Genomic DNA, 27,229 nt, shown 5'->3' with positions numbered 1-27,229 from the left:
TTCTCATGTGCTGATGAAGCGCTAGACATGGAGTTTTCCTAACTTGCTAGAGAGGAAAGGAAAAGATGGGATTGCCTTTTAAAATCTCCAATATTAACTAGTCTTCCCCGTAACCCAACCCGCCACATCTACATGCATATATGTAGCAGTACCCATGTGTACGGAGTACTCAAGATACTGTTCAAGATTTCGATCCCCAGACCATTTGTTATGATATTGTTCTTTTGAATTGTCGCTCAGTATTATCTTCTTGTTGTTCTCCCCCCTTTCCTCCATTTATTCCTGTCCTAGAGAAACACTGTTTTTTTTTTCTTTTTCCTTTGGCTTTCTTTCTTTCTTTCCTATTGCAACGCCTTGTCCCTTCATACGTTCAAATCACTAGGCAAGGAACATTTTCTCAGCTTGTCCATGTAGGCTTCCTGTAAGGCCCTCGACTGACAGCTAGGAAGCAACCTAGAGGTTTTTGACAAGCTAAACTTTTGCAGAGCACACAATATGTGCACTTCGGTTGATTATATCACATAAAGCAAGATCGCAAGTTGACCAGGGCAGACCATTAGAAGTCTCGGGGTGCAGCTCCATGTGTCGGTACGTATCCCGTTGCATAACTCAACTGGGATGGGGGGATGGATAAATCGCTAGAGAAGGGATCCAGGGTACTGGGAATCGAGTGTGAAAGGTTACCCATAGCACCTTGAAATGACCGAATTCCACCACTTAGGCTTGGACGACCTTGCACATTTTGGTGACTGTCCAGCCAGCCATTGTGACCATGCATATGGCCAAAATAGTCAGGCTGCGTCCTGTCAAGGGACATTTGGCCAAATGTGGATTCCCGTCGCGAGATCGGTGGCGACGGGAGTTTTGGAGATCGAGGAACCATCTCCAGTCTAGGAGAACTTCTTCGCGAATTGGGCGGCGTCAGACGCGAACCCCCACGGCGCACCTGGCAGGTTGGACAAATCTTGACAAAACGAGAGATTAGTTCCTTAGGAACCCTAGTGAGATGGTCAGTGGGTACAAGCCCAACATATCATGTACATGGAATTGCTTGGATTTGCCTACCATGAATAGATCCGCCGGACCTGAGCAGATGTCTTGTCTCGGCCACCATGCTGACATTGTTGATGGGCCCTGGTGAGGATTTTGAATAACTTTTCTCGGATGGCAACGGGCTTTCCCTCATGACAGATCATCTTTTTGTGCTGTAAATTGAGAGAGATTCATTTATCAGCATCAATGGACTCAATAATCGGGATAAGAAAGCTTACATCTGATCCCACAGCTTGCAACTTGAACATTTTCTTGACCCAGAACCTAGTTTGGTTAGTAGGAACATACAAATACCATTTGAATCAAAGTGTTGCATACCGAAATTGAGCCGACTCCACTGCAGTGTCCTTGGGGTCAATCAACACGGTTTTGATATTACGTGCTCGTTTCGCATAAATCAATGCTTTGTCTTGCTTCTTGACGGATAGGTCCTCAACATAGCTATAAAGACGCCATGTCAGTCTCGATAAGTCTGCATAGCTTACTGCAAGCACTCACTTCTGCATCAGCTGATCAAACTCCTTCACATCGGGAAAGCCGCTGGGTGCAGGGATCACAGCCTCCGACAGCAATGTGGCCTCGTTGTGAGACTCTTGGCTTTCAATCTCCGTTTCACCCAGTGGATCGCGGGGCAGGTACCTCGGTCCCTGAAGATAGCGCGATTGGGACATGAATTGCGGCGGGTGGTGCAGCCTGGGATCATCTGGAGTTGTCATTGACGGGATGGAATGCTCCGAGGTATATTGGAGATGTTGTAACCCCGAAGACAGACTTGACTGTGGGCCATAGGGCTGTCCAAATTGAGGCCCATAAGGATTGAAGGAATGTTGAGGGAAGTGATATGAACCAGATCCATGTGGGCTGAAGTCATGGCTCTCTTGCTTGAAATCATGGCTCTCTGGCTGACCATATGAGCCGGGCATTGCCATTTGATGATTCATGATATAAGCGTCGTTCCCATCGCTGCGCCTTGCAAAGCTGCTCATGATTGAAGCCTCGCAGCGTTGAAAAGCCGTTGATTATTCGATCCAAGCCGGTTTACTTCAAACAGATGGGGTAAGGGCAAGAACAATGTCAGTACACGAAGAGTATCTGATGACGGAGAACAGTGTAGGTGACAAATATCGATGGCAATGACAACAAAATGCAGACAGCCACGAGGAAAGCGAGAAGGAAATTGTTCGCATGTACCCCGAGGAAGAATCGCCACGACACCTCCGGTACAACACAGCAAGTACAACAAGTATCACGAAGATGATAGAGCCGTGCCTAGAAGATCACAGTTCAAGAGCAAGGTAGGGAAGGAGAGGAAGAGGGATAGACCACTGGAAGACCATCTAGAGATGGGGTAGTGATTCTATTAAAAAGACCCCAAATGGACGAATGTTGAAGGACTAACATGGCTGACGCCCATGAGGAAGCGCACGAGACCATGTCGAAACAGACATGGACAGAGACAACAGAGGGCATCCCTGGAAGACGAACAGCAAATATTCCACAGAGAAAAAGAAACGATGGAGCCAGGCGAGTCAAGCAGAGCTCTGTAAGGTACGGAAGCATAGGTATTACCAAAGCTTGCAGGGAACAGAGCAGCATGGGTCGAGCAAAAAAGGACTGGGGTTCGTGGTCAATTCCTTCCGACCCACCGAAGGTATCGAAAAGTGGAAGCAGGCTGATACGACAGCGCACAGGAGTCATGGTGATACGGATTCCTGCCTTCGATGCCCTGGAGGTCAACCAGCGCCACCATTTGCCTCAGAGCCACGTTGAGGATATGAGAGTGGACAGCCTATTTGAGGCATCCTATCGGAGACAAATGAAGACAAGGGGTGGACTCATTCGACTCTTCTGATTTGACCGAAGTACAGCGGGGGGCGAGAGCATCATCTCCCCGATTTCGTTCATTTCCCTATACTTAGACCGCGGAACCACTCGACTTCCGCATGGAATGTCCCGACTCGAATCAAGACAAATGGGAATTCCCTTTTTGGCTCTGCAGGTTTGCCTCACGGTCAAACAAATCTGGCAGGAGATTCGGTATAAAGGGATTTGTCCATGCAAGTAGCCGTGCAAATTGGCAAGGAACATGGATTGGGCAAGTCCCACTCCTCTGGGAATTTCTGCATGCTCAAGCTCTTGCCCGTCAAGTTCATTCGGCGAAGAGAGGGAGAATGAGTGCGAGAGAGGGCATCAATAGGGTGTACGAACAACTCTATGGCCATTAACATGAATCGGGTCGAGATTTGATCCTCTAGTGGCAATCCTGGTCACATCGATGTTGTGTGTCTGGGCCATGCTGTCCCACTGGTCTCTCTCTCTCTTGGTTCCCCCTTTCATTTTTCCTTTTCACTTTCCAGGACACATATGCAAGTCAGCTCCCGTTGGAAGATCGGTGTTTCAACATCATTCTTTCGACGTGGCGGTTTCCAAAGCCTCGGGACCTTGGGAAGGACTTTGGGAAAGATCTCAGCCAAGAGCCCGAAACAACGCATTTGGATTGGGTTGACGCATACGGGGCAATCAAATGCAATGCGGGACGGCAGGATTGCATGCGTTTGGCTCCGAGAGTGAGACACACATCTCGGACTTGAAGGCCCAACATGATTTTGCTGATTTCAAGGTTCGGACCCTCGCAGGTCAAAAAGCAATGTCGAAAACAAACCCAAAAAATCCCCAGCAGAAGACAATCTGGCCGGTGTTACTCTGTTGCTTCCCGAGTTTCGATGTTCCCGGAAATTGCGTTCGACTGGACTCTCTGTATTCCCCTGAGTTGGAAGGGGGTTTCCCTTCCCCCCGGAGATATTCACATATAAAAGAATACTCTACGGCGTTGATAAATTGCATAGAACGGATCGGAAAAAGAGGCTAACTCGCCCCATGGATATTAAACAGTATGTACAAAGTACTCGAACAAGATATAGTTACATAGGAGCATCCCAAGATGCTGTCTGAAAGAGAAACCGTGAACTTCATGACATCGACTGGATCATCACAGTCAATGTGGGTCGTAAATTCGTGTTGGACCGTTTTGCCAGTAGAAAAGGAAGGGCGGACATCTGAGGCTATGCTGGTTCTCCTCGATTATTGTCAAAGGCCACTAAATCGCGTATGATCCATCTCCAATGATTTTCATGATCGCCTCGGTTGAAGCCAACCCATTTGTCAACCTTGCGCCTCCACTTGTCCTCCTCGGCACGCTGTCGTCGAATGAATTCTGGACCGACATCGAATTCCTCTGTCATGGGTCCTTCGTCGGACGATTCACCGGCACTTACATCCTCCCCTATTGCTGGGAATTGGTGGTCTTCCAATGCCCCGGATTTTCGTCCATTGATCGTGCTGCTTGTAATCCGATCATCCAAGTCATCCAGGCCGGCAAAAACATCATCTTCATCCGCACCAGATCCAAGGGTGGCAGCCTTGAGCCAACACATCCGATGCGGATCGAAGATCATTCCACCAACGGTCTGAACGTTCTGCATCGCGCCAACATTGGTGATCAGAGCCGGGGCAGGTTTGGGGGATTTTGGAGTAGTGGTGTCAAATTCTTGCACCAAGTTTTCATTTCCTTCCCACCGGAAGTTGACAGGGTTGTAACGCATACCCCTCACAGCTAAAAATAAGGGACGGTAAGCATGGGCAAATAATTCAATCGGAAAACAGAAAGAAAGGCTTACATTTGGCGTCCTGCACGCCAGACCCTAAAGGTTTGATCAAGTGTGGCTTGGGCGTGGACTTGGAGTTTAGCTTACCCTTCCGGCTTCTGATCGTTGCAGAAGCCGGAGGAATCCGTGAGATAGGCTGGGGCTTCCAGTTTGAGCTGAAAGCAGAAAGAGGATTGGTTTCACGACCCTTGGAATTCAGAGCCATGGATGCAATGCGTTGCTCCCTTGCGTTTCGAGAGGCGTTTGTATCTTGAGCAAATCTGGGTGTTGGACTGCGCAATTTGGAGCTTGAGGGAGACGTGAGGGATTGGGCGGTTGATTCATCATGCGATGGATCAATTCGGCCCTGGCTGAGTCGGGCGCGAATGGATCTCGGAGCACCTCGACCGGTAGGGGTTTTGACAAACTTGCTCTCTGCTAAGACTGATGTAGATAAGTCATCAAAGGACTCCAACTCAGTTCCATCTCCGAAATTGCGTCTTTTGGTAGGTCGTGTGATCGTACGTTTTGCTGAGGACCCAAGAGAGTCTGCGTTGATGTCGCCAATTCCACCACGGAAGGTTTCACTACGAGTCGGTCGCGAGAGTCGCGAGGATGTGCCCTGTGGACTCACAAGGCCACTAGAGCTGTCTGAATTGGTGCGACGCGAGGAGCGATACCCCTTCAGACTGGCATGGTGGGACTGAGGTTCCGACACAGTAGCTTGCATGAAAGGTGCTTGTGCCTGGGGCTGTGTCTTACGACCCAACGACCTTCCATCTGTCATGGGGTGGTCCACCGGGGTTTTAGGTCTGGTAGAGGGGAGCCGGACTGGACGATCGGAAAGTGGGCGCTGGGAAATGGACACTGAAGAGGTTGATCCTACGCCGCGAATTGATGGCAGGGAGCGCTTGGGTTTCAATCGTCTCGCCGCGGGGTTCGCCTCGCCTGCCGAGGCAGTGTCCCTAGGATTCCGGGGTCCAAGAAGCCGCCGACTAGAGAGTGTAGGAGTCGGCGATGTTGTATTATTGCTAGAAGCCGGGAGACTTGAAGTCGACGATTGAGAGGAATGCCCCAGACGTGATTGCGATGTCCGAAATTTGGAAAGGGGTGCACCGCTTTCCGACACAGTTTCAAGGTGGGTTGAATGGGTCCGATCATGACCGGACAAGCGTGGGATGCGAGTTCGCGGGGATCCTGTCGCATTTGTGAATGTGAGTGTTGTAGCTGATCGACGAGTCGGGCTAGTTGGCCGCTCTGTTTTGCACTTTATGTTGGGATTGAGAGCTGGCTTCCCGAAAGAGAAGGCCTTCTCATTGTCGATATCAATGCCAGAGAAGAAGTCATCAACCTCAGAGGGAATCTTTGGTGCGTCTATATTTTCAGTTTGCGCTGTCTGTCGCTTCTGAAGAGAAGCGCTAAAATCAAGGGGACCTTCGGGGATAATGAGACCGTCAAGACCGTCGTCCTCACTCTCTGCCGTGAGGCAGCTTGAAACGCTGGGACTGGCGATGGATATAGAAGAACTGGGAACCGAGCGACTATCCCTTGCGGTACCACCGACTCGTACACCAATACTTCCTTCGGACCATTCAAGATCAAAATCCTCCAGAGTGGGGCTAGAAACATAGAAACTATCTTTTCGTTGAGATAATTCGAGAGGTTGATGATTTGCGGGGAGCTCAAAATCCCGGTGGAAGTCATCCTCTGCTTCCTGCTCAATAATGAAACCACTGCCGACATTCACTGTGTTTAATTTCTTCGGAGATCGGGGGTTTGGAGCTTTGAGAGTAGGAATATCTCGGATTTCCGGACCGTCCCTTTCCCTTTCATCTTGAAAAGTGTCAAAAGCTCCCAAGGTGGATTGAAAACGCGTCGAGAATTCGTCATCCCAAGATGGCGAGGCCGTGGATTTCACTGGACTTGTAGTAACAGAGCTTAAATGCCGAAGGGTATCAGGGAAAGTTGTTTCGCGAGTAGTTTTGAGTTGTAATATTGTTTCAGGGTCCGGGAGCTCGACATCTTCTGACCAGTCGTCAACAAAAGTTTGCTTGGTCTTTCGAGTTGACAGGCGCTTGATTGTGCCCCCGATAAGAGCTGATTTGGGAATATCTGGGGGAATAGGAATACCCGCAGTCTTGGCCGAAGCAATGGCATCTTCTTTTGCAAATTCATCGTTGTCATAGAGCGGGACCTGCCAGTCCTCATCACCAGCATTTGAGTCAATATCCGAGCGAGCAGAGCGTCGAGAGGAGATCGAGTCTCGGTGTCCGGAGGGCCGGAATGACGAGTTTGTTATGGATCCGGCACTAGATGCGGTACGAAATTGAATATCCTCGCTAAACTGCAAGTCGTCATCATCGTCCCAGCATTCAATCGGCTCATCGGTCCCCGGTTGTAGGTGGATTGGTACAGATTCCATGATCAGGGAGGCGAGCTGGTTCGGGGCGCACAAAGAACACGGCAGTCATGGGACTATTATAGGCGTCTTGGAGCGTTTGTGCTTAAAGTGACAGGCTCAGAGCTTTGCGACACTGGTGAGGATTCAGGAGGTGCGAACATGAGCGTCATTCCGTGCCGGTCGAGAGACAAAAGATAGGAGCGAGAAAGTAACAAGACTTCACTGACTTCAATATTGATCGGTGATTAGTGAGTTTAGGGAGCGCGAGCTGGGTGCTTGGAGGTGAATAAAGACCGATTTTGCTCTAGAGTCAATTGCGCCGAACGAGCGGGTTTCTAGGTGACCTGATAAATGCCAGGCCCTCACCCAAAAACATTCGTTTGAAGGGGACACGCAAGCATGGGGGACACCCGAAGACAATGTGTTGTCGACCCCTGATAGCTATGTGAGTCGAAAGTTTCAAAGGACGTTAGTACACAGGCGAAAAGGAGACAGGAGAAGATGATGTGTCGGTTGTGGCTGGATCTTACCTAGATTCCTCGTGGAGGAGAGGAGTCTTGAACGTGACGGCCACTCGTATCGGTAACATATTCAGGGATATCGGTATGTACCAGTATGTATTTTACCCGGATGTTTGCTGGGCAGGCATGTCAACAAGTGTTAAATACGCGGTCAGTACGACGTCAATACATGTACTTCTCTCGTAACAGGGAAGATTCAATGTTCTGTCTCCTCAGCGCCTAGTTCCATGTACATGTACTTGGTACGTATGGCTGAAGTATATGTCACATATGTACTCCGACCACTGTGATAATGTCTAAGCCTCGATGCTCTATCAACTCTCCACTATCTCAATCGAATAGCCCACATTATCTCTATATAGAGTGCTGCAGTTTCATACGGAATACAAGTTTGACAACTATTGCCAGTGGTGGTAATCAAAATTCGACCTAAATGTAAGGTAGCCAGTACCTGAAGAACTTAGCGTCCAATATGTGGAGCCCTTGTATCCACTACCTTCAAGGGAGGTACCTGAATTATAATACACCAAGGTGCTTGTGTACTTGTACCTTCAAGCTCTCCCATAATGGTGTAATTGAAGCCAATAACAGATGGGTCCATTAGGTAGGTCCAGTCGATTTCATTTCAGTTGTATCGGTACTCCCTCTCCGTAGGCAGCAAAGCACCTGGGCACTAGGAGTATGAAGTTTGTGCCTTTAATCTCGCTTCGCACCGAGCCGTCTTTTTCTTCCGTTCAAGTTCTCCTACATCCGTGCCTTCATTCCAAAAATGCCTCTCGATTTAACAGAACCCCGGGTCTTGCGGTTTCCCAGATCTGACGAAATTGGAGCCTTTGTACTTGTTCATGTCTCACGTACTAGCCCTGCTCCGCTGGATCTGACTCTGACAGCTACTGAGGGGGAATCGCCGTATATTAGCTTATGTGGGTCTTCGTCAAGTGAGGCCTGATGGTCATGAACTCATATCGCGCAGTGAAACAAACACGGTTGAAAGAACTCAGAGCCAAAAACTATCAAGGATCGAATAATGAATGGATTAAGATCGTCTCTTTCATCTTAGGACAAAGTTCTGCGCCTCCTGACGAATCAGATTGGGGCACTGTTCTTGAGGCCTCTGCCAACGTCTCGGGTTCTGATGAAGACAACAAAGAACTCGTGATAACGATACGGAAACGAGTACAAACTATTACAGTTCGTGTCCCACTCATGAGATTCATTGCCACCCGGACTCCGACTGACTCGGATATAGCAACGCCTCGGTACTTTGATCCTCAAACAAAATGATGAACAAGCTGTCGAGCTCTTCGAATGGACAGGACTTACTGCGGTCAGAGCTCATAGGCTAGAAGAACAGGTATCTAGACTGACAAGTCGCCATCAAATCGCCGAGGAGACTATACATAGGTTGAATGAACAACTCGAAGAGCTCATGCGTGCGAAAGCGCAGCATGAAAATCGGCTGATGGCGAATTTTGTGCAAGTCCTGAATGAGAAAAAGCTCAAGATCCGCAATCAACAACGTCTTCTGACATCAGCGACTGTGGATGCCACCAAGGGTACGTGGGAAATGACAACGGAACTTGGAGATCTTTGGGGTCTTGGATTGACTGACCAAATAGTATATAGTCTCTGAGATTCAAGCTAGCATTCCCAAGGAGTCGTATGGACTTGCTGAGAAATCCTCTTCAATACAGAAAAGCGCGCGCAAGCTGAGCGACACAGAAGATTCTAATGGGTTCGAGGATATTGATCTAATACAAGCTGGTCAAGATGCTATCAACGACCAGGCCACTGGTGATGAAGAGCGTTCGACCCCTCATTTTTTGGGCGATGAACAAGACAATAGCACGACAGATGATGACCTGTTACAGGATGACTCTGCTCGGTTAGGACGATCCTCCACAGCAAGAGACACCGGTCCGCCTCGAAGAAATTTGCCGTTTGTTAGACGAACCAGTCGGGCTATCCAGAAGACAGCGCCGGTCATGGACGAGGAAGATGCTGAAGAGACTGCGGGAGAGACGGATGACGATGAGCTTTAAACTAGTTTCCGAAACAATTCATAAGAAGCAGGTCCATGGACCAGGGTATGAAACTTTCATATTAAATGGATGCATAATGCAGCCTACTTCAGCTAGAATTTCATCGTTTCTCTTGACTTTTTAGGTCTGTAAGACACATGTAGAGCTAAGTATAGGGACCTGCGCACTGATTTTATGAGACATGGACCTGTTTGCCAAGGCAGGCTTGTGCCATTTCCCCTCACTCTTCCCTCCATTGATACTTTATCCTTGCTTCCTCAACGAAATGATCCTCTCCCTTTGAAATGATGGGTTCCATAGCTCCAAGTAGTCTGATATAATTATATCTTAGCAGGCCTATAGACCTCTTCATTTACACCTGTGGACATAGGTATTGATGCACAAGTGAGCTTGAACTCTAAATGGTACCAGCGGCCATAATACGAAAGTAGCACGTATTGATCATCTCCAACACCCATGAACTCGAAATTTTGGAGGTTCAGTCTTTTATGTACAAGGCAATCACTACCGATTAATCCCAGGCGACACCGGAGAATGGCGAAGAGGTCAACAGGAACCGGAAGGGTGTTCAAGATGATAGGGAGAAACACAGAAGATGGAAAGGAAACAGTACATCAAGAGGGAAATTTAAGATGTGGTACAATAAAACGCCTGCAACCATTAGAGAAACACAGAATGGGACCGAAATGGAGCCCGATCTAGCCATACAAAGCCTGAGGAGACATTTCTCCTGCGGCCATAAAGTTAGTCTCAGGGTTTCCAGTGGCCTTGGCAGCGGAGGCGCGGGCCATGGTGGGCGAACTACAGTAGCGGTTAGCAATGCAAATTGAGCATAGATGGATGGCTGGGACATGCAACTAACCTTCTAGAAATAGCGTCAGTGAAGAAGAAGTCTTCGATCACCTTTTTGAAAGGTGCACCAGTAGCGGAAGAACCCTTGTTCTGGTCCACGAGTTGAACTTTGCTCAATGAGCCGACGGAGGTGGGCTCAACAACATCGTAGCGACGCATGACCGGGCTGATTTCTTCCATGCGGTCGCGCAGAGCCTCGATATCATCATAAGGAAGAGGCGCACCAAGGAATTCACTAGCTGCGCGAATAATCTTCCAGTCATCACGAGCCGCGCCAGGGAGAGAAGTGGCAGCGCGGGTAACCTGCACACGACCTTCTGTGTTGATGTATGTACCAGACTTCTCAGTGTATGCCGCACCAGGGAGAACGACATCGGCAAGTTCAGCGCCGCGATCACCATGGTGTCCCTGGTAGACGACAAATGCATCCTTGGGGATCTCGCTTTGGGCAATCTCATCTGCTCCCAAAAGCCACACCATCTTAGGGACGGTCTGAGAAACCTGGGAAGACGGTGCAGTGAAGCCAACTTCATAGGCACCGGCCCGAGACGCCGCACGCTGAAGCACATTGTAACCCTGCCACTCGGGGGTAATGAAGTTGCTTGCATGCTTCTCAACGAAACTGCCCACGGCTTCGAAGATTGCCTTGGAATCAGGGTGCTCTGCAGCAGCGCTGCCGACAACAATCATTGGCCGTTGAGCCGCAGCAAGCTTCTTGCCAAATTCTCCGGACAGAGCGGTTTTCAAGGCAGAGACATCGGAGCCCAGGTGGTTGAAGTCGAAAGTGCTTTCAAATTCCTCGCCGACAAGTCCAATTTCCAAGTCAGATCTGAGATATTGCTTTCGGATACGGGCATTGAGGACGGCAGCTTCGTGGCGAGGGTTTGTTGCAACTAGAAGGATTGCATCTGCCTCTTCAATTCCGTAGATCTTGGAGTTGAACAGGTAGTTGGAACGAACATCAATACCATGAGCAATGGGGGCACCGCCTCCAGGTTGATCGAGGGCAAGGTTATCAGAGCCAAGCTTGTTGGCCAGGTCCTTCATAGCAACGAGCGACTCAGCATCAACCAAGTGCCCAGAAACAGCCTTGAACTCATTGGCCTGTGGCTGCAGTTTCTGGTGAGCTGATGAGATCTCCAGCAGAGCCTGTTCCCAAGTGGCGGGCACAAACTTTCCCTCCCTGCGAATGAGCGGCGTCGTGAGACGCTGGGTCTTCAGCCCATCGCACGCGAACCGTGACTTATCATTGATCCATTCCTCGTTGATATCATCATTCAGCCGCGGAACGACCCGCATCACTTCCAACCCTCTACTGTCAATTCGGATATTAGAGCCAAGAGCGTCGAGGACGTCAATCGATTCGGTGTGTTTGAGTTCCCAAGGACGTGCTCTGAATGCATAGGGCTTCGAAGTAAGTGCGCCGACGGGGCAAAGGTCAATGACGTTGCCCGAAAGTTCTGAGCTGAGGTTCTGCTCCAGGTAGGTTCCAATCTGCATGTCGTTTCCACGACCGGCGGTACCTAGTTCTGGGGCACCGGCAACATCGTTCATGAACCGAACACAACGAGTACAGTGGATGCATCGATTCATCGAGGTCTTGACTAGGGGCCCGATGTTCTTATCCTCCACGGCACGCTTTCCTCCAGTTTCGTGGAATCGACCACGATCGGCGCCGTAACGCATCGACTGGTCTTGAAGATCACACTCTCCTCCTTGGTCGCAGACAGGGCAGTCGAGAGGATGATTGGCGAGAAGGAATTCCATAACACCCTCCCTTGCCTTGTGGACTAGTGGTGAATTCGTCTTGACCACCATGCCGGGCTGTACCGGCCAAGCACAGGAGGCCACCGGCTTCGGGGCACGTTCGACTTCGACAAGGCACATACGACCTTTGTTCTCGATTAATAAATGCATCCATAAAGTATAAATGGGAGGTATGGGTTGCACGTACAGTTTCCTGCAACCAAAAGTTTTCTTGAGGGCTATGGTTAGCAAAAACGACACGCATGTCTCGACTGAATAGACATACTCATGATAACAATATCTGTCCAAGGTTAGTATTGCAAACAAATGTTAAGATTGGCTGGGTCTTATCATACCTAGGGACTGTTGCGCCTGCTTTCTCACAGGCCTGAATAAGAGCCGAACCAGCTATGATGAAAGAGCATGAGTGAAGGCTCAATGGATCATTCCAACGGAAAATTTACCTTCTACCGACACCTTCTTTCCATCTAAAGAGCCATTTGTCAGCTGTCAATCAATTGAGATGAACCAGAGCAAAAGAGGACATACCAATGGTGAGTTCCACCTCGGCCGCGCGAGGGGCTGTCGTCGCAAAGGTCCTGGGGGTGACCTTAGGAACCCGGAGAGACCGGGCGGCCGCACGAAACAGCTGCGGCCGCATCATTAAGAAACAAGCAGAAGTATGAGAGTGGGAGATAGGGTGAAGGAGGGCGAGGGGGATGAGATCCTGGTGACGGCTGGGAGTTCAGAGAGTACTTTGCATCGGAATCTGCGGTTACATAATGAGAGTGCTGACCATCACATTTGCTGACTAAGAATACAGCAAATGGGCTCACGGTAATTGGCTCAATTGGCTCGGTTAGGCGGATAAACCTCCGCTCCGAGTTTCCTTAAAAAGCCAGCCGTCCCTGCGCCTGAACCCCTTCTTTCTCCAAAAAAAATTGTTTTTCAAGGGCATCATTTATTGTAGGAGACAGGTTATTTACTGTTCCTCTTTCCTCTACAGCATGTCCCAAGAGCAGAATCTGCGCCGTAGCTGGAGCTGTCAAGGGTTCGCCTGATGATGACCTTGTTCCTTACCGACGGTAGCTACATCATTCTCATTCTACATATCATTCCCACATTTCCAATGGATTTCAGTTCAATCTTCACATTCTTGAGTTTGTCTATATGCATACATGTGTGTGTAGGTTACGTGATTTTGACTCTCTATTCATGAATTGAGACTTCGGTTTGTAAAACTCAGCTGTGCACCTAGATCCATACGCTACGGGATGACAGAAGAATGCCTGTCTGTCTTGGGGCAGAATGGACACAACAGGGGAAAAATATTAATGTAAAAGCCCTCCAGGCAACACCGCGCTGCCATGATATCGTACACTGAAATAATAAAATACATAAGCTAGGTTGTGGTTGGGGGATCACTAACTTGCCAAGTGGATTCTTGTCTGGTTCCGGGTAACCAAGCAGGAGAAACACTGGCTCCTCTTGGCCGAACGTGCCCAGGCCCATCGTCTTCTTTTTTGGAATTATTGGGTGCAGTATTGGAGTTGTTAGGGGCTCCTTCAAAGACTCCCCTACCCGCAGGAAAGGCATAGCCATTGGAATCCCATGGCTTGCTTGGGTGCCGCACGTTCAACGGAAGAATGGACTTTTGCATGCGGAAATGGTCGGTGTTTGCCCTTTGATCAGCTACATCATCGTGGCTATTGCGATCATAGAGGTAAAGGCCCACGAACGTAAGCCCAATGCCAAATGCTTGGATCAGAGTGGTTGAGCTTCCAAACCATACAATCGCAACCACAATCACAAACACACGCTTGACCAATGATGCAACTGAATATGACACAGGGGAAATCATTGACAGTAACACAAACGCCAGGATGTTTTGGGCGAAGTGTGATACTCCGTTGAACAGAAACTCAAGAGAAAGAGCACCGTGATCCAATGATCCTTGCTTACCCGAGAGTGAGATTACACCATCGTGAATAAAATCAGATACTAGAGGGTATCCCTCAGTGACAAACCAAATAGGCAGGGTGAGAAAAAAAGCCAGGCCGGAGCAATAACAAAGTAAGTTAAGTTTGTCCAACTTACGTCGCCCAGGGTTTTGCAGATCTAATTCTGCGCGATCTGCTTCATTGAACAGCTTCTTCGAGAATATGTTCTGCGAGACGAACACAAGAGCTGCACCGAATGCACAAAATATTCCAAATAAATTTGTAGATACTCCGGTCGAACAGGCAAGCATCACACCCAGGGTGAGAGGGATCAGTGATAGGTAGGTTGCCCGAGCATATCGAATGCGAAACAGAACTCGGTATGCCAAAACAGTGAAAAGAGGCGAAAGACCCTTGATAGTGTGGACCAAGGAGACGGGGATTTGTGCAGTGGCCATGGAGCTGAGAATGTGGCCAGCTAATTGAAATACAGCCAGAGGCAGGGCTGTGGAAATCACGTCACGAGATGGGTAGCGAATTCCATGTTGAAGTATTGGAATACTTTGTCGCAACTGGGGTATCACTGTGGAAAGATACACCAATAGTAAACACCAGAAGGAGACGAATGCAAATTGAATCATTGTCAGTGTGATCGGCATTGGAAGGGCATTCAGTATCGATTTTGAGGACGTATTTGTGAGAGCAGATGTCAGATACCAAACGATACAGAGAGCCTTCAGACACTAGATTAGCAAGCAACCCCAAAAAACTTCAATATTCATCGCTTGCAACATGGATCAACATACAGTCAGTCGGTAGGAGACTGGAGCACGGAGTGCTTCAGCCAATTCATGAGCGTTAGCGCTCATACTGCCATTGCGTGTTCTGATTGTCGTGATGGCTTCACTGATGCTCTTCCGTGGGCGGTGTTTGGGGGTTCTTAATGATCCATTCCCATAGTCTCGAGAGTAGAAGCTTGCTTTTCGAGGATTCCAGAACTCATTCGGGTTATATTTGACCGAAGCACTTCGGTTTGGACGAGTTGACCCCGCGACGGTGTCGAGCGTGTCCTCGTAAGGTGGGAACTTATCGACTGGGCTGCTCGTTGATTGAGGGATGGAGGATTTGGTTGGAATCTGCAATTCAGCCTGACGCATGGAGGAGCGTCGCCCATGACCCGTCACTGTGGTTGTAGCCATATTGCACGGGATCGCCTTAATTATTCTCATAAACGTCAATTCCCCGGGGCTCCTTGGAATAAAACCTGCACTTGTGTCACTCACCCGAAAAGAACGAGGAAGCAGCTGCGGAGAGACAATCCGCTCAGTGATCCCCGGTGAGGATTATGTGTCCGCTTCACAAGACTGAAGAAAAAGGACGGGTTAGTTCGCCGACTTATCGATGACGAATCCCCTTGGGCGAATGAGCGTCGAGTATGGAAAACACACGCTTTCTGTGAATTCAAACAATAACAAGAGGGTATACGAATAATGTAGTGATGCGCAGCTATAATATCGGACTAAGAGAATCGTTGGACCCCGAAATCATTTTAAAACCAAAAAAACAAAAAGAAAAAAAAATTCCACCTTAATCGACACGACCATGGCGATGCACTTAGAATTCCATGTACCGCCACCGGCGATTATTATGCTCACCATTATTTTACATTACAGAGAACCACTAATACCTCCTGCTCCGTACACATTTACCGATTGGATCCATATTATGGATATCCTTATATATATACTTAAGTAAGTAAGTAGTAGTACGGAATCCATGTACCACACAGAAGCGGCTTTTCTCTGCCACCTCTTGGCATTCCCTTTCCGGGGTTGGGCTCACTGGTCGCCGCTTTGGGCTGATTACGGAGTATATGTAGATCAATGGTGTTCTATCGAACCTCTTTATTGGAAGAAAAGAAACATAGAAATCAACGGACACGATCCTCGATCGTCGCCCCTGCAGAACTTTACGGTATGTACTCTGTAGAGTCGTAGGCATCGAAACGGTACCTATGTAATTTCTCAAGGATGACATCGACCCGTTCCCTCTTTCCCTCTACAGGTTCCCTATATATCTTCCCACGTGCCAACCGTGTAGCTGGGCTATTCTGATGGGCATTTTGTGCGTGTGTGGGTCATAGCATAGTATGATTGGTTTTGTGAATAAAAAATATACTAAAGAATGTACTCACTTTTTTCTAATGACCTCACATGGGAAACATTGGAAGGGATAGGTATAAAGAGGAACAAAGCACTAGATAGACCCTCCTACTATGAAGAGGCTAACTTTCTCTCCAGAGGAAAATAATTTCTCCGTGCTCTCAAGGGGCTTCTGCTGTACTCTGGTAATCTATTTGCGATATCTGCGACTGTATGTTGCCTTTGGGCGAAAAAAAAAACGAAAAAGAACTTGGTTTCTTCCAAAAAACAGAGAGATTTTTTGCGGGTTGTAAATATAGCTTGTTGATCCAGCTGATGAGAGATCGATGTTGTAAGTAGCGCCTTGAAATCTTTGAAGCACATGAACCCAGTGTTGACTATGCAGCGCAACTGTAGAATGCTTTGTGGGTAATTCCATCACTCTCCATTCCCCTAGTGTGTACGGAGTACTCCGTACCCCTGCCAAAGATGCAAGGTCACCTCAAGCCCTCATCCTCTGCAATAAGTTTCGATCTCATTTGGTTGTTAAATTTTCAGGTTGAAAAAGCGTGGTTTCTAGACTACACAGGCACACAAGCTATAGACATCGCTTGGAAATCTAGGAGTAGCATGTAGCCAGATTCCCCTTTTATCTAAATGCTTTTTTGATATTCGAATCTTCGCAGGAACAGAAATGACCCCTCTAGGCTCTTCTATTTTGATTGGCCCATCTCGGCCTATCAAGTTTCCCCGGAGAACTGCCACAGTGGCTGTGGTGAGAGGTTCTAGCAAGGGATGTTCCATATGTATATTGGACTATCTTCTTGATGACGAATAACAAAGACTGGTGAAGTCTAAAAATACTAGGACAATGGAAGTGCGAGTTCAACTTTAGCCATCTACATGGGTTTAATTCTGTGTATACATGTAGCGCTCAGTGCTCATCTAGATTTCTGAATATCCAGTATAATGGTATCTCGACCAACTATACTTGATCGGGTAGTCCGCAACGAGCCTGATATAGATGCTTCCAGATTACCCAAGTTGGGAAGGCTTCGTTGCTCCAAGGTCTACATAGGTACATTGCTCCTTCCTGACTTCACAACGTTGTCTCTTTCTGATCCCTTGTATCCCCATCATTCCATTTTCTCTTTTGATCCCAGTTTTCTCTTCTCATCCCTCAAATTAAAATCTTGTTTCTTCTCACAGTCCACTCAGCTTCCTCATCTTCAGAAGATCCTTATGTTTACCGTCATCTCGCAAGAATCTGCTCGGAATCCTTTTCGTTGCATGTAAACTCACTTGGTTTCCAACGAGCGTGTTTTTCCCCACCTCCACGCAGCGACATCATTTCTTTCCTTTCCTTCTTTCCCCCCCCCAGTCTCTATTTGTGTTTCTGTTCGGATCTTTGCTAGTTGATGACATGGCTACCCTAAGTGGACCTTCATCACTTGGCCGCATGGGAAATGGAGGAAGGTTTACCCCCAACGATGGCATTGATATGCGAACTATTTCTTTTGGACATGAATCTTCGGTAAGCTTCCTGAAAAATGGTACCCACATCGACTGTCTAGTCTACTAAATACATCCATCACACTAGAGCCCTCAGAACTCGGCTGCTCATTACGGGTCCTCCGATGCGGCGGAGGCTTCCCGACATGGAAAGTTACAAGTCTTGTCTGGTGAAGGAGCCGAACACTCGTCAAGCAAGGTGTGTCTCTCCCGTGGCATTGATCTATATATACACCTTTATGTGTATATGCATGTGTGTGTGATCTCACAATCCCAGAAGCAGAAGCTAGATCATATCAAAGTTGAAACTTTGAACGGACAAACGTCGGATCTTGACAGAATACTAGCAAAGCTTTCTCCCAAGATGATTCCGCCCACACGTTCTGACATCGATCGTTCCTCTGCGTCATCCCAGAACACACCAGCTACAACACTGCCAGCTTCAACCCTCCCCGAAGGTACTAATTCATACACACAGGAAGACAGAGCGGTAGAACTACTTCGTCTCAAACAGGAGCTAATCGCTGCAAATTCCAAGATTGCTTTACAGGAGCAAGAGCTTGCTCAGACACGTGTGATAAAACATACGTTGGATCAAACCATTGGGCCTTCATCTGAGAGTGATTTCGGCAGCCGTGAGATCACGGAGCAAACAATCAGCCATTTGCAGAATGCTTTTAACGCATCTAGTTCTGCATTTGGTCACTTTCAAGATGCCTGGGGTGGCCAAGATGATTCGCAATCTGACATTTCGGACCCATTGTCTACAGGACCCTACAACAGATCTCGCGGGCTCTGGGTCCAGAACGAGCCTGTGATTGAAAGGGAATACGGAGAGAGCCTTTCAGGCACCAGCAGCTCTGCAAGCCAGGACCCAAATCGGTTTTGGGGAGCCTCAAATGTTTATCCCCCCTTTGGCGGCCCATCGTCTTTGCAATCCCAAAGAGTACACTCGGGATCTTCGACTGGTCCATGTGGATTTTACACTCGTCCCATTGGTGAACAGATGGCGTATCCACCAGGATCAGTTCCTGGGTCTCGTCGCTCCATTCCTCAGAGTAGTAGAGGTGGATCTCTATTCCCAATCCAATCGACTCCTTGGGGTGAATTTGTTTCTGGGTCGTCCAACGAGCCGACTCCTAAGTCCCCTACTTCGCCAGAGAAGCGGCCGCCAAGTACCTTCCAACAGGTTGGGCTTTACTCTGTGCCCTCTTACCTTCCTCGACCAATTGGCAGTCCCCTTTCGCCTACTGCTACTGAGTTTACAGGCGCCAATACGAATGAGAGCACATGGACCAACTCGGTGAGACCTGATTTCGTACCTCGTGTTGTATTTATTCTAATCTCGGACAGATGAGCGGCAATTCCATCCAAACGTACGTGTCACCGCTCGAACCGCTTAACTATCGACGTCTCCTGGACAAAAATGTGTCGTGTGATTGGAAGTACATTGTAGATAAGATCATCTGCAACAACGACCAACAAGCTTCAATTTTCTTACAGCAAAAGCTCAAGGTCGGCACAGCCGAGCAAAAATACGACATTATCGAGTCAATTGTGCATCAAGCCTATCCCCTCATGGTCAATCGCTTTGGAAACTTCCTTATACAGCGTTGTTTTGAACATGGAACGTCAGAGCAAGTTGTCGCCATCGCCGATGCAATCAGAGGGAACACACTGACTCTCAGCATGGATGCATTTGGTTGCCATGTCATTCAAAAGGCGTTTGACTGTGTTTCAGAGGAACATAAGGCTATCATGGTACATGAGCTTCTCCGCAGAATTCCTGAGACAGTGGTTCATCGATATGCGTGTCATGTTTGGCAAAAACTCTTTGAACTCCGATGGAGTGGCGAGCCTCCCCAAGTGATGACCAAAGTAAACGAGGCACTACGTGGAATGTGGCATGAAGTTGCTCTTGGAGAGACAGGAAGTCTGGTCGTCCAAAACATCTTTGAAAATTGTGTCGAGGAGGAAAAGGTGAGCTTCTCCATTATCCTAAGCTTCTGCCATACGCACGCAATCGCTTTCTTTGCTGTCTTGCCTTCCTGTTTGGTTATTTTCTGGATCATGCAAATGCTAACGTTACAAAGCGACCAGCAATCGAAGAAGTACTAGCGAAGATCGATGTGCTCGCCCATGGTCAATTTGGGAACTGGTGCATCCAGCACATTTGCGAGCATGGCGCTCCCCATGATAAGAGCCGTGCTGTCGAGCATGTTATTCGATGGGCTGTGGATTACAGCATGGATCAGTTTGCGTCTAAGATTGTGGAGAAGTGCCTCAAGATTGGTGGTACCGAGTTCATGGACCATTATCTCTCTCGAGTCTGCACGGGTCGTTCTGACCGACCCCGTATGCCGTTGATCGATAGTAAGTTGATCACACTTCATCACAAGGATGACTTCGCTAATTCAAGTTTAGTAGCGGGGGACCAGTATGGGAACTATCTTATACAATGGATTCTGATGAATGCTGCGTCTCATCAGCGAGAACTTGTGGCCACTCACATTCGGTACCATTCACTCGGTTTCCATTTTCAATCCAAATGACTTGAAGACTAACCATTCTTCGAGTAGGAAACATATGGTCTCCCTTCGTGGTTCTAAATTCGGCTCTCGTGTGGCCATGCTTTGTTGTAACCCGTCTCATGCTACACGTCCTGGCCCGGGGGCTGGGATGCAAATCGGCCGTTTCAACAATTTCAATGAAGAAAAATACACCACTGCGAGCCAATCCAGTGGTCGTTTTGGGCGCGGACATCAATGGGGTCCCAATTATGCGCCACTCCATTGAGCCTGTCTATTGATATTTCATCTTCAGTTTTGGCACTGCGCCGAAACCCCAGAGACGACAACGAAAAGCAAGAAAACAGAAAGACAACCGCAAAATAGGAAAGACCAATTGTACCAAGCATTTTTATGTCTTTGCTTCCAGGCATCTGCCTTGCCAGTTTGTTTCACTGCGTTCAGCAACATCTGTCCACCAATCCAAACGTCCGGATTATCCCATCATTTTCGTGTTCCATTATTTCGAGTTATCACTGCTTGTCAAATTATTCTTCCGAGTTTTCAACGTCAATGACTAGCGTTTTATTCAATCTTATGGACTAGAGACTCCATGTTAATTACAAGCCAAATGATATTGTTAGTATTCAATTCCTATTCCATCTCCACCATGTACCTGGTGTAGAAAGGATTTGTTTCAAGGTGTAACACTTGCAGCCTCATCGGAAGCAGTTTTCACTTCATCACTCTCCCATGGTTTCCGGCGCCGTGGTTTCTCACTGGACATATCATGGCCAGTAAGCACTGTGTCTGGTATGTTTTGGATGCCGGGTATTGGTTGACCCGTGGTGATGAGTTCCACAATGTGCGCAAACGACGACGGGTAAGCAGGCTCAGGGTGTATAGAGCTCTCAGGCCCAGGGGTAATTTGCTCTGACAATGATCCAGTTGGAATTTGCGATGAGTCTTCTTTGTTGCCTGTTACTCGGGGGTCCGTTTCCCGCGATGCCAACCACGACTTGAATGTTACAAAGTCAATAGCAGGAGTAAGTCTTTCTTTTCTGTGGGTCATTGACAGATTAGTACTAAACATTCCTATGTTTACACTGCGCAGATTTCCCCGGCATACCGTGAGAAAAAAAAACACTTTGCTTGCAAGACAAGGTCGTCATCCCGATTTATCTCCTCCTCGGTGGCGGGGGTATCGGGGTGACCAAGTATTATTGAGAGGCCATTTGCAAACTCGGGATCCAGACTGAAAGAGTAAGACTGTAATCTCTGAAAGACTTGAGCTTCTGAAGTCGCCATTTTCTGATCTTCAACTGTGATGCTTGGATGAAAGAATCCACATACGCAAGGCTTGGGGTGGGGAGAGTCCAACGTGGGGCCAAGCTAACGACTAACCGAGGCTCATGTCCCCTGTTCTCCAATTCTCCAACTGTGTATGGGATGATTCATCTGAACGTTCTCTAGCTCTTTTGCCTGAGTTGGCGTGTGAAAACTGTGACAAATTTTGCGTATTATGTATACATATATGCCTGTGCCCAATACTACCTTGTGACCGAACGAAAATTCTAAGGATATCTTGCGAGCGACGCCAAACCATGCAATGGTGGTATGATTCCATGGCCCTAACCTGCAGTATCCATTCCCTCTGCCGTTTGCCTGGCTAGGTCAGAATGCAAAAGCGCTGTTTTACTTTGACAACCGGGACAGTTGTGCACGACCTCATGGGCAAAGAGATCACAGTCGATACAGAAGTGGTTATGACAAGCGGTACATTCGTACCGACTGCTCACGCTCATCCCCTTAGTTTGGCTCTCTGTCATTGGCCATTGATCTTGCGAGGGCACGGATGGAAAAGTTAGACCGCAGGCAAAGCAAGCCGAACTTCGTGAGGCCCGACGCCATGGCACCTCGACCCAATTGATTAAGGGAAACAGATGGTGATAAGACCGTGCCAGATGAGTTGAAAGAATCAGTGTAAGCCCGCAGGATGGGCATTCAGCAGGAAGACTACACACTTTGCTGTTGCATCGTGAGCAAAGATAGCCTCCTCGTGAGGGCTTTGAATGACACGCGCAGAGAGAAGGGCTGGATTCCACTGTACGAGAGGGAAACCCCATCATCAGCAGTGAGCTTGCAGATTCTTTCTGTGAATAGGTAGCTGGTGGCGTAGTCACATCCATCATCAGCTCCCGAAAATGTTGCTCATTCAGTGCTACTCCATATGTTGTTTCATCGCCACCGTTGGTTTTCGCACAAAGTTCTCGGCAAATGGCCACCTGGGCTGCGAGGCCCACGATCCCAATCCGAATTTTGTCGCTTATGAGGGTACCTATGGTTTGATGGATATCTCCGGGGTCGGAGGAAAGGAGGGAGCCATATATAATTAATACTTCTCGGGTGCCATGGCTAGGCGTATGGCTAAGTCGATAGGTTAGCTTCGATCAAGGTTTCGGCACTTTATGTAATTGCCACAAGCACATACAAAAGAGCAGCCTGTGCCATTTCCAATCCATTCTGAAGACTAGGTAGACCTTTTGGATCTTGTGTTTTGAGGGCTTGGATGGCTGTGAGATGTTCTGTGGGATTGCCACTTAGATCACTGACTCGGAGCGCGAGACCATCTCTCAGGCCGAGGACACCGAGCTGGGAGATTGGGTTTTGTTCAAAGAATTCTCTGACAAATTCTTGAGCATATCGGAGAGTCAACAAATATCTTGTTGGCCGGAGGTCCTTCTCAGACATAGATTGCGAAAGATCCAGGATTAGGATGAGGTGTCGAATGATTCCGCGCTGTAGAGGTGTCGTGTCTTTCAAGAGCCTGCCGCAACAGAAAAAATTCAGCTAGAGAACATGAAGGGCCCAAATGAAGAAAAAGTCACCTTTTTCGTTTCCCGGCCTCTAGTAGCCCCTCGACAGTCGAGTTGATGGTACCATCTGCACCTTCCACGAGTGTCTCCCAGGTTCTGGATAGCTCCCACTCTGCGCCTCCACGCTGTTTTCTCTTTTTGGCTCGCGTACTATCGCCTCGATTTACCTGTAAATCATCTTCATCTTCCGTCACCTCTCCCACATATTCTTCGTCAGAGTCAGCCATCCTGTTTGTTGATCGGAGCGGAGAGAGACTGAGGATCCAAGGCGGAAGCGTTGAAAATGGTCCAAGCTTCCGACGGAGCTCCGATGGAAACTATGAAGAACCCTTTGCTTTTTCCCTCCTTTCCACTTGCGATTTGTTGTTCGACTGGAATTCACTGGAATCACTAAATTCCCGACGATAGCCGTAGACGGTTTAGCTAGGTCCCGCCGATGTGGGGAAGAAGATCCATTGCGCGAGCTGGCGTAGCAATTGAAGCCCTCGGTCTCCCTGTCCGCCCTACCCCTCCTCTTTCTCGCGCACTACACCAACTTTCTCTCTCGCACTCCTCCCCTCGACTGCGACCTCGACTGCCAACACCTGCTGCTACACTAGATCTGAGTTTCCCGCCAATTAGACATTGTTCCGCCGAAGTCCGCATGATGGCGTCTCAGGACAGAGAGACACTTCCTGACGTGTAAGTGATGCCCCGCTTCGGCTTGTCACGCATTTTTCGCCCTTCTTTTGTCTTCGTTCTTTGCCTTTACTGGGGCTTTCCCTCCATTATATTTTGAAACATTGGAACCTGACACAGGAATAGGGCGAAGCCTGTTAACTACCATGTCTCTCTTTTCGACCTGCAGTTTGGTGGTTCATGGGAATACAAGGGTGCATTAAAAATCGATCTCAAAGTCACCCATGCTTCCAGCAAGATTGTGTTGAACTCGAAGGAGATTGAGGTACACGATGCTGAAATCTTGGGGAAAGACGGTACGTAGAGACCATGCCTTTGATTTGCTATGGAGTCAAAAAAAACCACAAGAAAAACTAACGACCATCCTCACATAGGGAGTCAACTGGCCCGAGCATCCGGCATCACTTACGACAAGCAATCTGAGCGTGTATCTCTCGCTTTTCCCAAAGAGATTGTGCCGGGAGACGTTGTGCTTTCTATCAATTTTACGGGTACCATGAACAACGCCATGGCCGGCTTTTACCGGTCAAAATACAAGCCCGTTGGACAGCCATCTCCCGACACCCCAAAAGAAGATGACTTTTACTACATGCTCAGCACTCAATTCGAGTCTTGCGATGCACGACGGGCCTTCCCTTGTTTCGATGAGCCAAACTTGAAGTCCACTTTCGTTTTTGAAATCGAAGTTCCCAAGGGACAGACAGCACTGAGCAACATGCCTGTCAAATCTGAAAGAGACGGCAACAAGCCCGGCTTGAAGTTTGTTACGTTCGAGCAGACGCCGGTCATGAGCACCTATCTCCTGGCATGGGCAGTTGGTGACTTTGAATACGTTGAGGCTATGACTCAGCGCAAATATCAGGGCAAAAGTATTCCTGTTCGAGTTTACACCACACGAGGCCTGCAAGATCAAGCGCGATTTGCACTGGAGTGTGCTCACCGCACCGTTGACTATTTCTCGGAAGTCTTTGAAATTGAGTACCCACTCCCCAAGGCTGATCTCCTGGCCGTCCATGAATTTGTAAGTCCTCATTCGTTTCCTATAGCTCCCAATTATTTCGATGGAGCTAATCAGGATGTGCTAGGCCATGGGAGCGATGGAAAATTGGGGTCTTGTGACCTACCGAACGACTGCTGTTCTCTTCGATGAAGGAAAATCGGACAACCGTTACAAGAATCGCATTGCCTATGTTGTAGCCCATGGTTAGTTCCCGCGATCAATCGCAAGACCCACGTATGTCAGAATGGCATTAATACCTGATTCGCATGATAGAGCTCGCTCACCAGTGGTTTGGTAATCTCGTCACCATGGACTGGTGGAATGAGTTGTGGTTGAATGAAGGGTTCGCTACATGGGTCGGTTGGTTGGCCGTTGATCATTTCTATCCCGGTGAGCTTCCCCCCACCTCTCTTTCTTCTTTTGATCGATGAAGGTATATTCATACAGTGACTAATACGCAAGCAGAGTGGAACGTCTGGTCCCAGTTTGTCGTACGCAATTCTCGAGGTAACATCCAACATCTCAATACCAATATTGACATTATCACAGGCTGAAGGTGTGCAACAAGCGTTTCACCTCGACTCGCTCCGCGCTTCTCATCCCATCGAAGTACCTGTTCGGAACGCTCTTGAAGTCGACCAGATTTTCGACCATATCAGCTACCTGAAGGGAAGCTCCGTCATTCGCATGCTGAGTGTCCATCTCGGCAGGGAGACTTTCTTGCGTGGAGTTGCAGACTATCTCAAGTCACATGCATATGGTGGGACACCAAATCGGATATCCATTAGAAACACTTGCTGATGGTCTCTAGGCAATGCAACCACTAATGATCTGTGGTCCGCCTTGAGCAAAGCTTCCGGCCAAGACGTGCATTCTTTCATGGTAAGTGAATGCCCAATATGTGGATCTTGATTTGGAATTCCAAGTCTAACTGACCTGCTCAAGGACCCCTGGATTCGAAAGATTGGTTTCCCGGTTGTCACTGTAGCAGAAGAACCTAGCCAGATCAGCGTTAGCCAGAATCGATTCCTATCTACTGGGGATGCAAAGCCAGAGGAAGATGAGACGAAATGGTGGATCCCTCTTGGTATCAAATCCGGATCAAAATTGGCTGATGTTGACACCCGTGCTCTCACCGCGAAATCCGATACTATTGGAGGAATTGGCGAGGACACTTTCTATAAGATCAACAAGGATTTGTCTGGGTTCTACCGCACCAACTATCCTCCTAAGCATTTGGAAAAACTGGGCCAGTCGCTTGATCTTCTGAGCACCGAGGATAAGATCGGTCTGTTAGGTGATGCCGCTGCTCTTGCAGTATCTGGCGAAGGCACCACACCAGCCTTGTTGACTCTTCTGGAAGGGTTCAAGGATGAAAGAAATTACCTGTGAGCAAAAATCACCCATGGCGCTTTTCTAGTATTTTTAACATCTCATGTTGCAGTGTCTGGTCCCAAATCTCTGCGTCTCTGGCCAATCTGCGTTCGGTATTCTCCCAAAACGAAAAGGTTGCCGAGGGGCTAAAGCAGTTTACACGCAAATTGGCTTCCCCGGCTGCAGAACAGATTGGCTGGAAATTCCAACCCAATGAAGATTATCTCGTTGTGCAGCTTCGGAAGCTACTGGTTGGGATGGCCTGCAATGCGGGTCATGAAGAGTGAGCTCATATTCCTCGTCTCTGGATTTTGTGGAACACTCTCTGATATATTCTCAATCATAGATTTGCCTTGGAGGCTAAGCGTCTCTTCGATCTTTGGGCGACTGGAAAAGATACTAATGCCATCCATACGAATTTGCGGTCAGTGATTTTCAGCATCAATGTGTCAGAGGGCGGTCGTAAAGAATATGACGCCGTTAAAGAGGAGTATCTACGGACTGACTCCGTGGACGGCAAAGAAATTTGCCTATCTGCACTTGGACGCACGAAGGATGCTGCACTGGTGACGGACTACTTGGACTTCGTGTTTTCGGATAACGTTGCTATCCAGGACATCCACAGCGGTGCCGCATCTTTGGCCGCCAATTCGAAGGTCCGACACCTACTGTGGCAGTACATCAAGGACAATTGGACTGCTGTCGAAACACGGCTGTCATTTAACAACGTTGTGTTTGAGCGCTTTGTCCGCGTGGGTCTGTCCAAGTTTGCCGATCACCAGATCAGTGACGACATTGCAGCCTTCTTCAAGGATAAGGACACCGGTGCCTATGACCGCGCACTCGTTATTGTCTCGGATAACATTCGAACTAATGCATCCTACAAAGTGCGCGAGGAGACCGTGGTTCTGGAATGGCTACAGGCTCATGGTTATGCTTGAG

The 27,229-nt window shown here is 48.3% G+C and overlaps 10 protein-coding genes across 10 annotated transcripts; 4 read left to right on the top strand and 6 right to left on the bottom strand.

The window, feature by feature from the left end:
* Positions 1-556: 556 nt before the first annotated feature.
* On the bottom strand, positions 557-2,039 carry N7457_001037 (integrase zinc binding domain-containing protein; the record flags this gene model as incomplete). The annotated part of the gene is made up of 5 exons (XM_057172083.1): positions 557-998; positions 1,066-1,205; positions 1,272-1,317; positions 1,372-1,494; positions 1,552-2,039. 5 exons carry the CDS (start codon positions 2,037-2,039, stop codon positions 557-559), a joined length of 1,239 nt encoding a protein of 412 aa, XP_057035986.1.
* A 413-nt stretch (positions 2,040-2,452) lies between these two features.
* N7457_001036 (uncharacterized protein) lies at positions 2,453-2,905 on the top strand (the record flags this gene model as incomplete). The annotated part of the gene is made up of 2 exons (XM_057172082.1): positions 2,453-2,601; positions 2,635-2,905. The coding sequence occupies 2 exons, from the start codon at positions 2,453-2,455 to the stop codon at positions 2,903-2,905; spliced, it is 420 nt and encodes a 139-aa protein (XP_057035985.1).
* Positions 2,906-4,115: 1,210 nt separating this feature from the next.
* N7457_001035 (putative cytokinesis regulator (Byr4)) lies at positions 4,116-7,119 on the bottom strand (the record flags this gene model as incomplete). The annotated part of the gene is made up of 2 exons (XM_057172081.1): positions 4,116-4,666; positions 4,731-7,119. 2 exons carry the CDS (start codon positions 7,117-7,119, stop codon positions 4,116-4,118), a joined length of 2,940 nt encoding a protein of 979 aa, XP_057035984.1.
* Positions 7,120-8,388: 1,269 nt separating this feature from the next.
* On the top strand, positions 8,389-9,661 carry N7457_001034 (uncharacterized protein; the record flags this gene model as incomplete). The annotated part of the gene is made up of 4 exons (XM_057172080.1): positions 8,389-8,542; positions 8,593-8,810; positions 8,869-9,175; positions 9,246-9,661. The coding sequence occupies 4 exons, from the start codon at positions 8,389-8,391 to the stop codon at positions 9,659-9,661; spliced, it is 1,095 nt and encodes a 364-aa protein (XP_057035983.1).
* A 698-nt stretch (positions 9,662-10,359) lies between these two features.
* Positions 10,360-12,923, bottom strand: N7457_001033 (putative NADH-ubiquinone oxidoreductase, subunit G; the record flags this gene model as incomplete). Its single annotated transcript, XM_057172079.1, has 7 exons — positions 10,360-10,462; positions 10,524-12,405; positions 12,468-12,490; positions 12,546-12,560; positions 12,616-12,667; positions 12,724-12,747; positions 12,809-12,923. The coding sequence occupies 7 exons, from the start codon at positions 12,921-12,923 to the stop codon at positions 10,360-10,362; spliced, it is 2,214 nt and encodes a 737-aa protein (XP_057035982.1).
* A 738-nt stretch (positions 12,924-13,661) lies between these two features.
* On the bottom strand, positions 13,662-15,398 carry N7457_001032 (putative ER to Golgi transport protein (Sly41); the record flags this gene model as incomplete). Its single annotated transcript, XM_057172078.1, has 3 exons — positions 13,662-14,260; positions 14,357-14,933; positions 15,006-15,398. The coding sequence occupies 3 exons, from the start codon at positions 15,396-15,398 to the stop codon at positions 13,662-13,664; spliced, it is 1,569 nt and encodes a 522-aa protein (XP_057035981.1).
* A 2,401-nt stretch (positions 15,399-17,799) lies between these two features.
* N7457_001031 (Pumilio-family RNA binding repeat-containing protein) lies at positions 17,800-20,648 on the top strand (the record flags this gene model as incomplete). The annotated part of the gene is made up of 7 exons (XM_057172077.1): positions 17,800-17,874; positions 17,941-18,051; positions 18,130-19,155; positions 19,206-19,832; positions 19,946-20,225; positions 20,277-20,367; positions 20,432-20,648. The coding sequence occupies 7 exons, from the start codon at positions 17,800-17,802 to the stop codon at positions 20,646-20,648; spliced, it is 2,427 nt and encodes an 808-aa protein (XP_057035980.1).
* A 408-nt stretch (positions 20,649-21,056) lies between these two features.
* N7457_001030 (DUF5572 domain-containing protein) lies at positions 21,057-21,667 on the bottom strand (the record flags this gene model as incomplete). The annotated part of the gene is made up of 2 exons (XM_057172076.1): positions 21,057-21,420; positions 21,489-21,667. 2 exons carry the CDS (start codon positions 21,665-21,667, stop codon positions 21,057-21,059), a joined length of 543 nt encoding a protein of 180 aa, XP_057035979.1.
* Positions 21,668-21,990: 323 nt separating this feature from the next.
* On the bottom strand, positions 21,991-23,462 carry N7457_001029 (TFIIH/NER complex subunit SSL1; the record flags this gene model as incomplete). The annotated part of the gene is made up of 3 exons (XM_057172075.1): positions 21,991-22,786; positions 22,851-23,186; positions 23,248-23,462. 3 exons carry the CDS (start codon positions 23,460-23,462, stop codon positions 21,991-21,993), a joined length of 1,347 nt encoding a protein of 448 aa, XP_057035978.1.
* A 209-nt stretch (positions 23,463-23,671) lies between these two features.
* N7457_001028 (M1 family metallopeptidase) lies at positions 23,672-27,228 on the top strand (the record flags this gene model as incomplete). The annotated part of the gene is made up of 11 exons (XM_057172074.1): positions 23,672-23,916; positions 24,040-24,209; positions 24,288-24,934; positions 24,999-25,116; positions 25,187-25,303; positions 25,379-25,404; positions 25,463-25,673; positions 25,725-25,795; positions 25,859-26,301; positions 26,358-26,570; positions 26,634-27,228. 11 exons carry the CDS (start codon positions 23,672-23,674, stop codon positions 27,226-27,228), a joined length of 2,856 nt encoding a protein of 951 aa, XP_057035977.1.
* Between the last annotated feature and the right edge of the window lies 1 nt (position 27,229).

The sequence above is a fragment of the Penicillium paradoxum genome (assembly GCF_028828445.1).
Source record: "Penicillium paradoxum strain IBT 22861 chromosome Unknown utg000002l_segment0_segment0, whole genome shotgun sequence".
Classification (NCBI taxonomy): Eukaryota; Fungi; Ascomycota; class Eurotiomycetes; order Eurotiales; family Aspergillaceae; genus Penicillium; species Penicillium paradoxum.
Note: the sequence above shows the minus strand (reverse complement) of the source record. Positions and strands in the feature narration are given on the sequence as shown.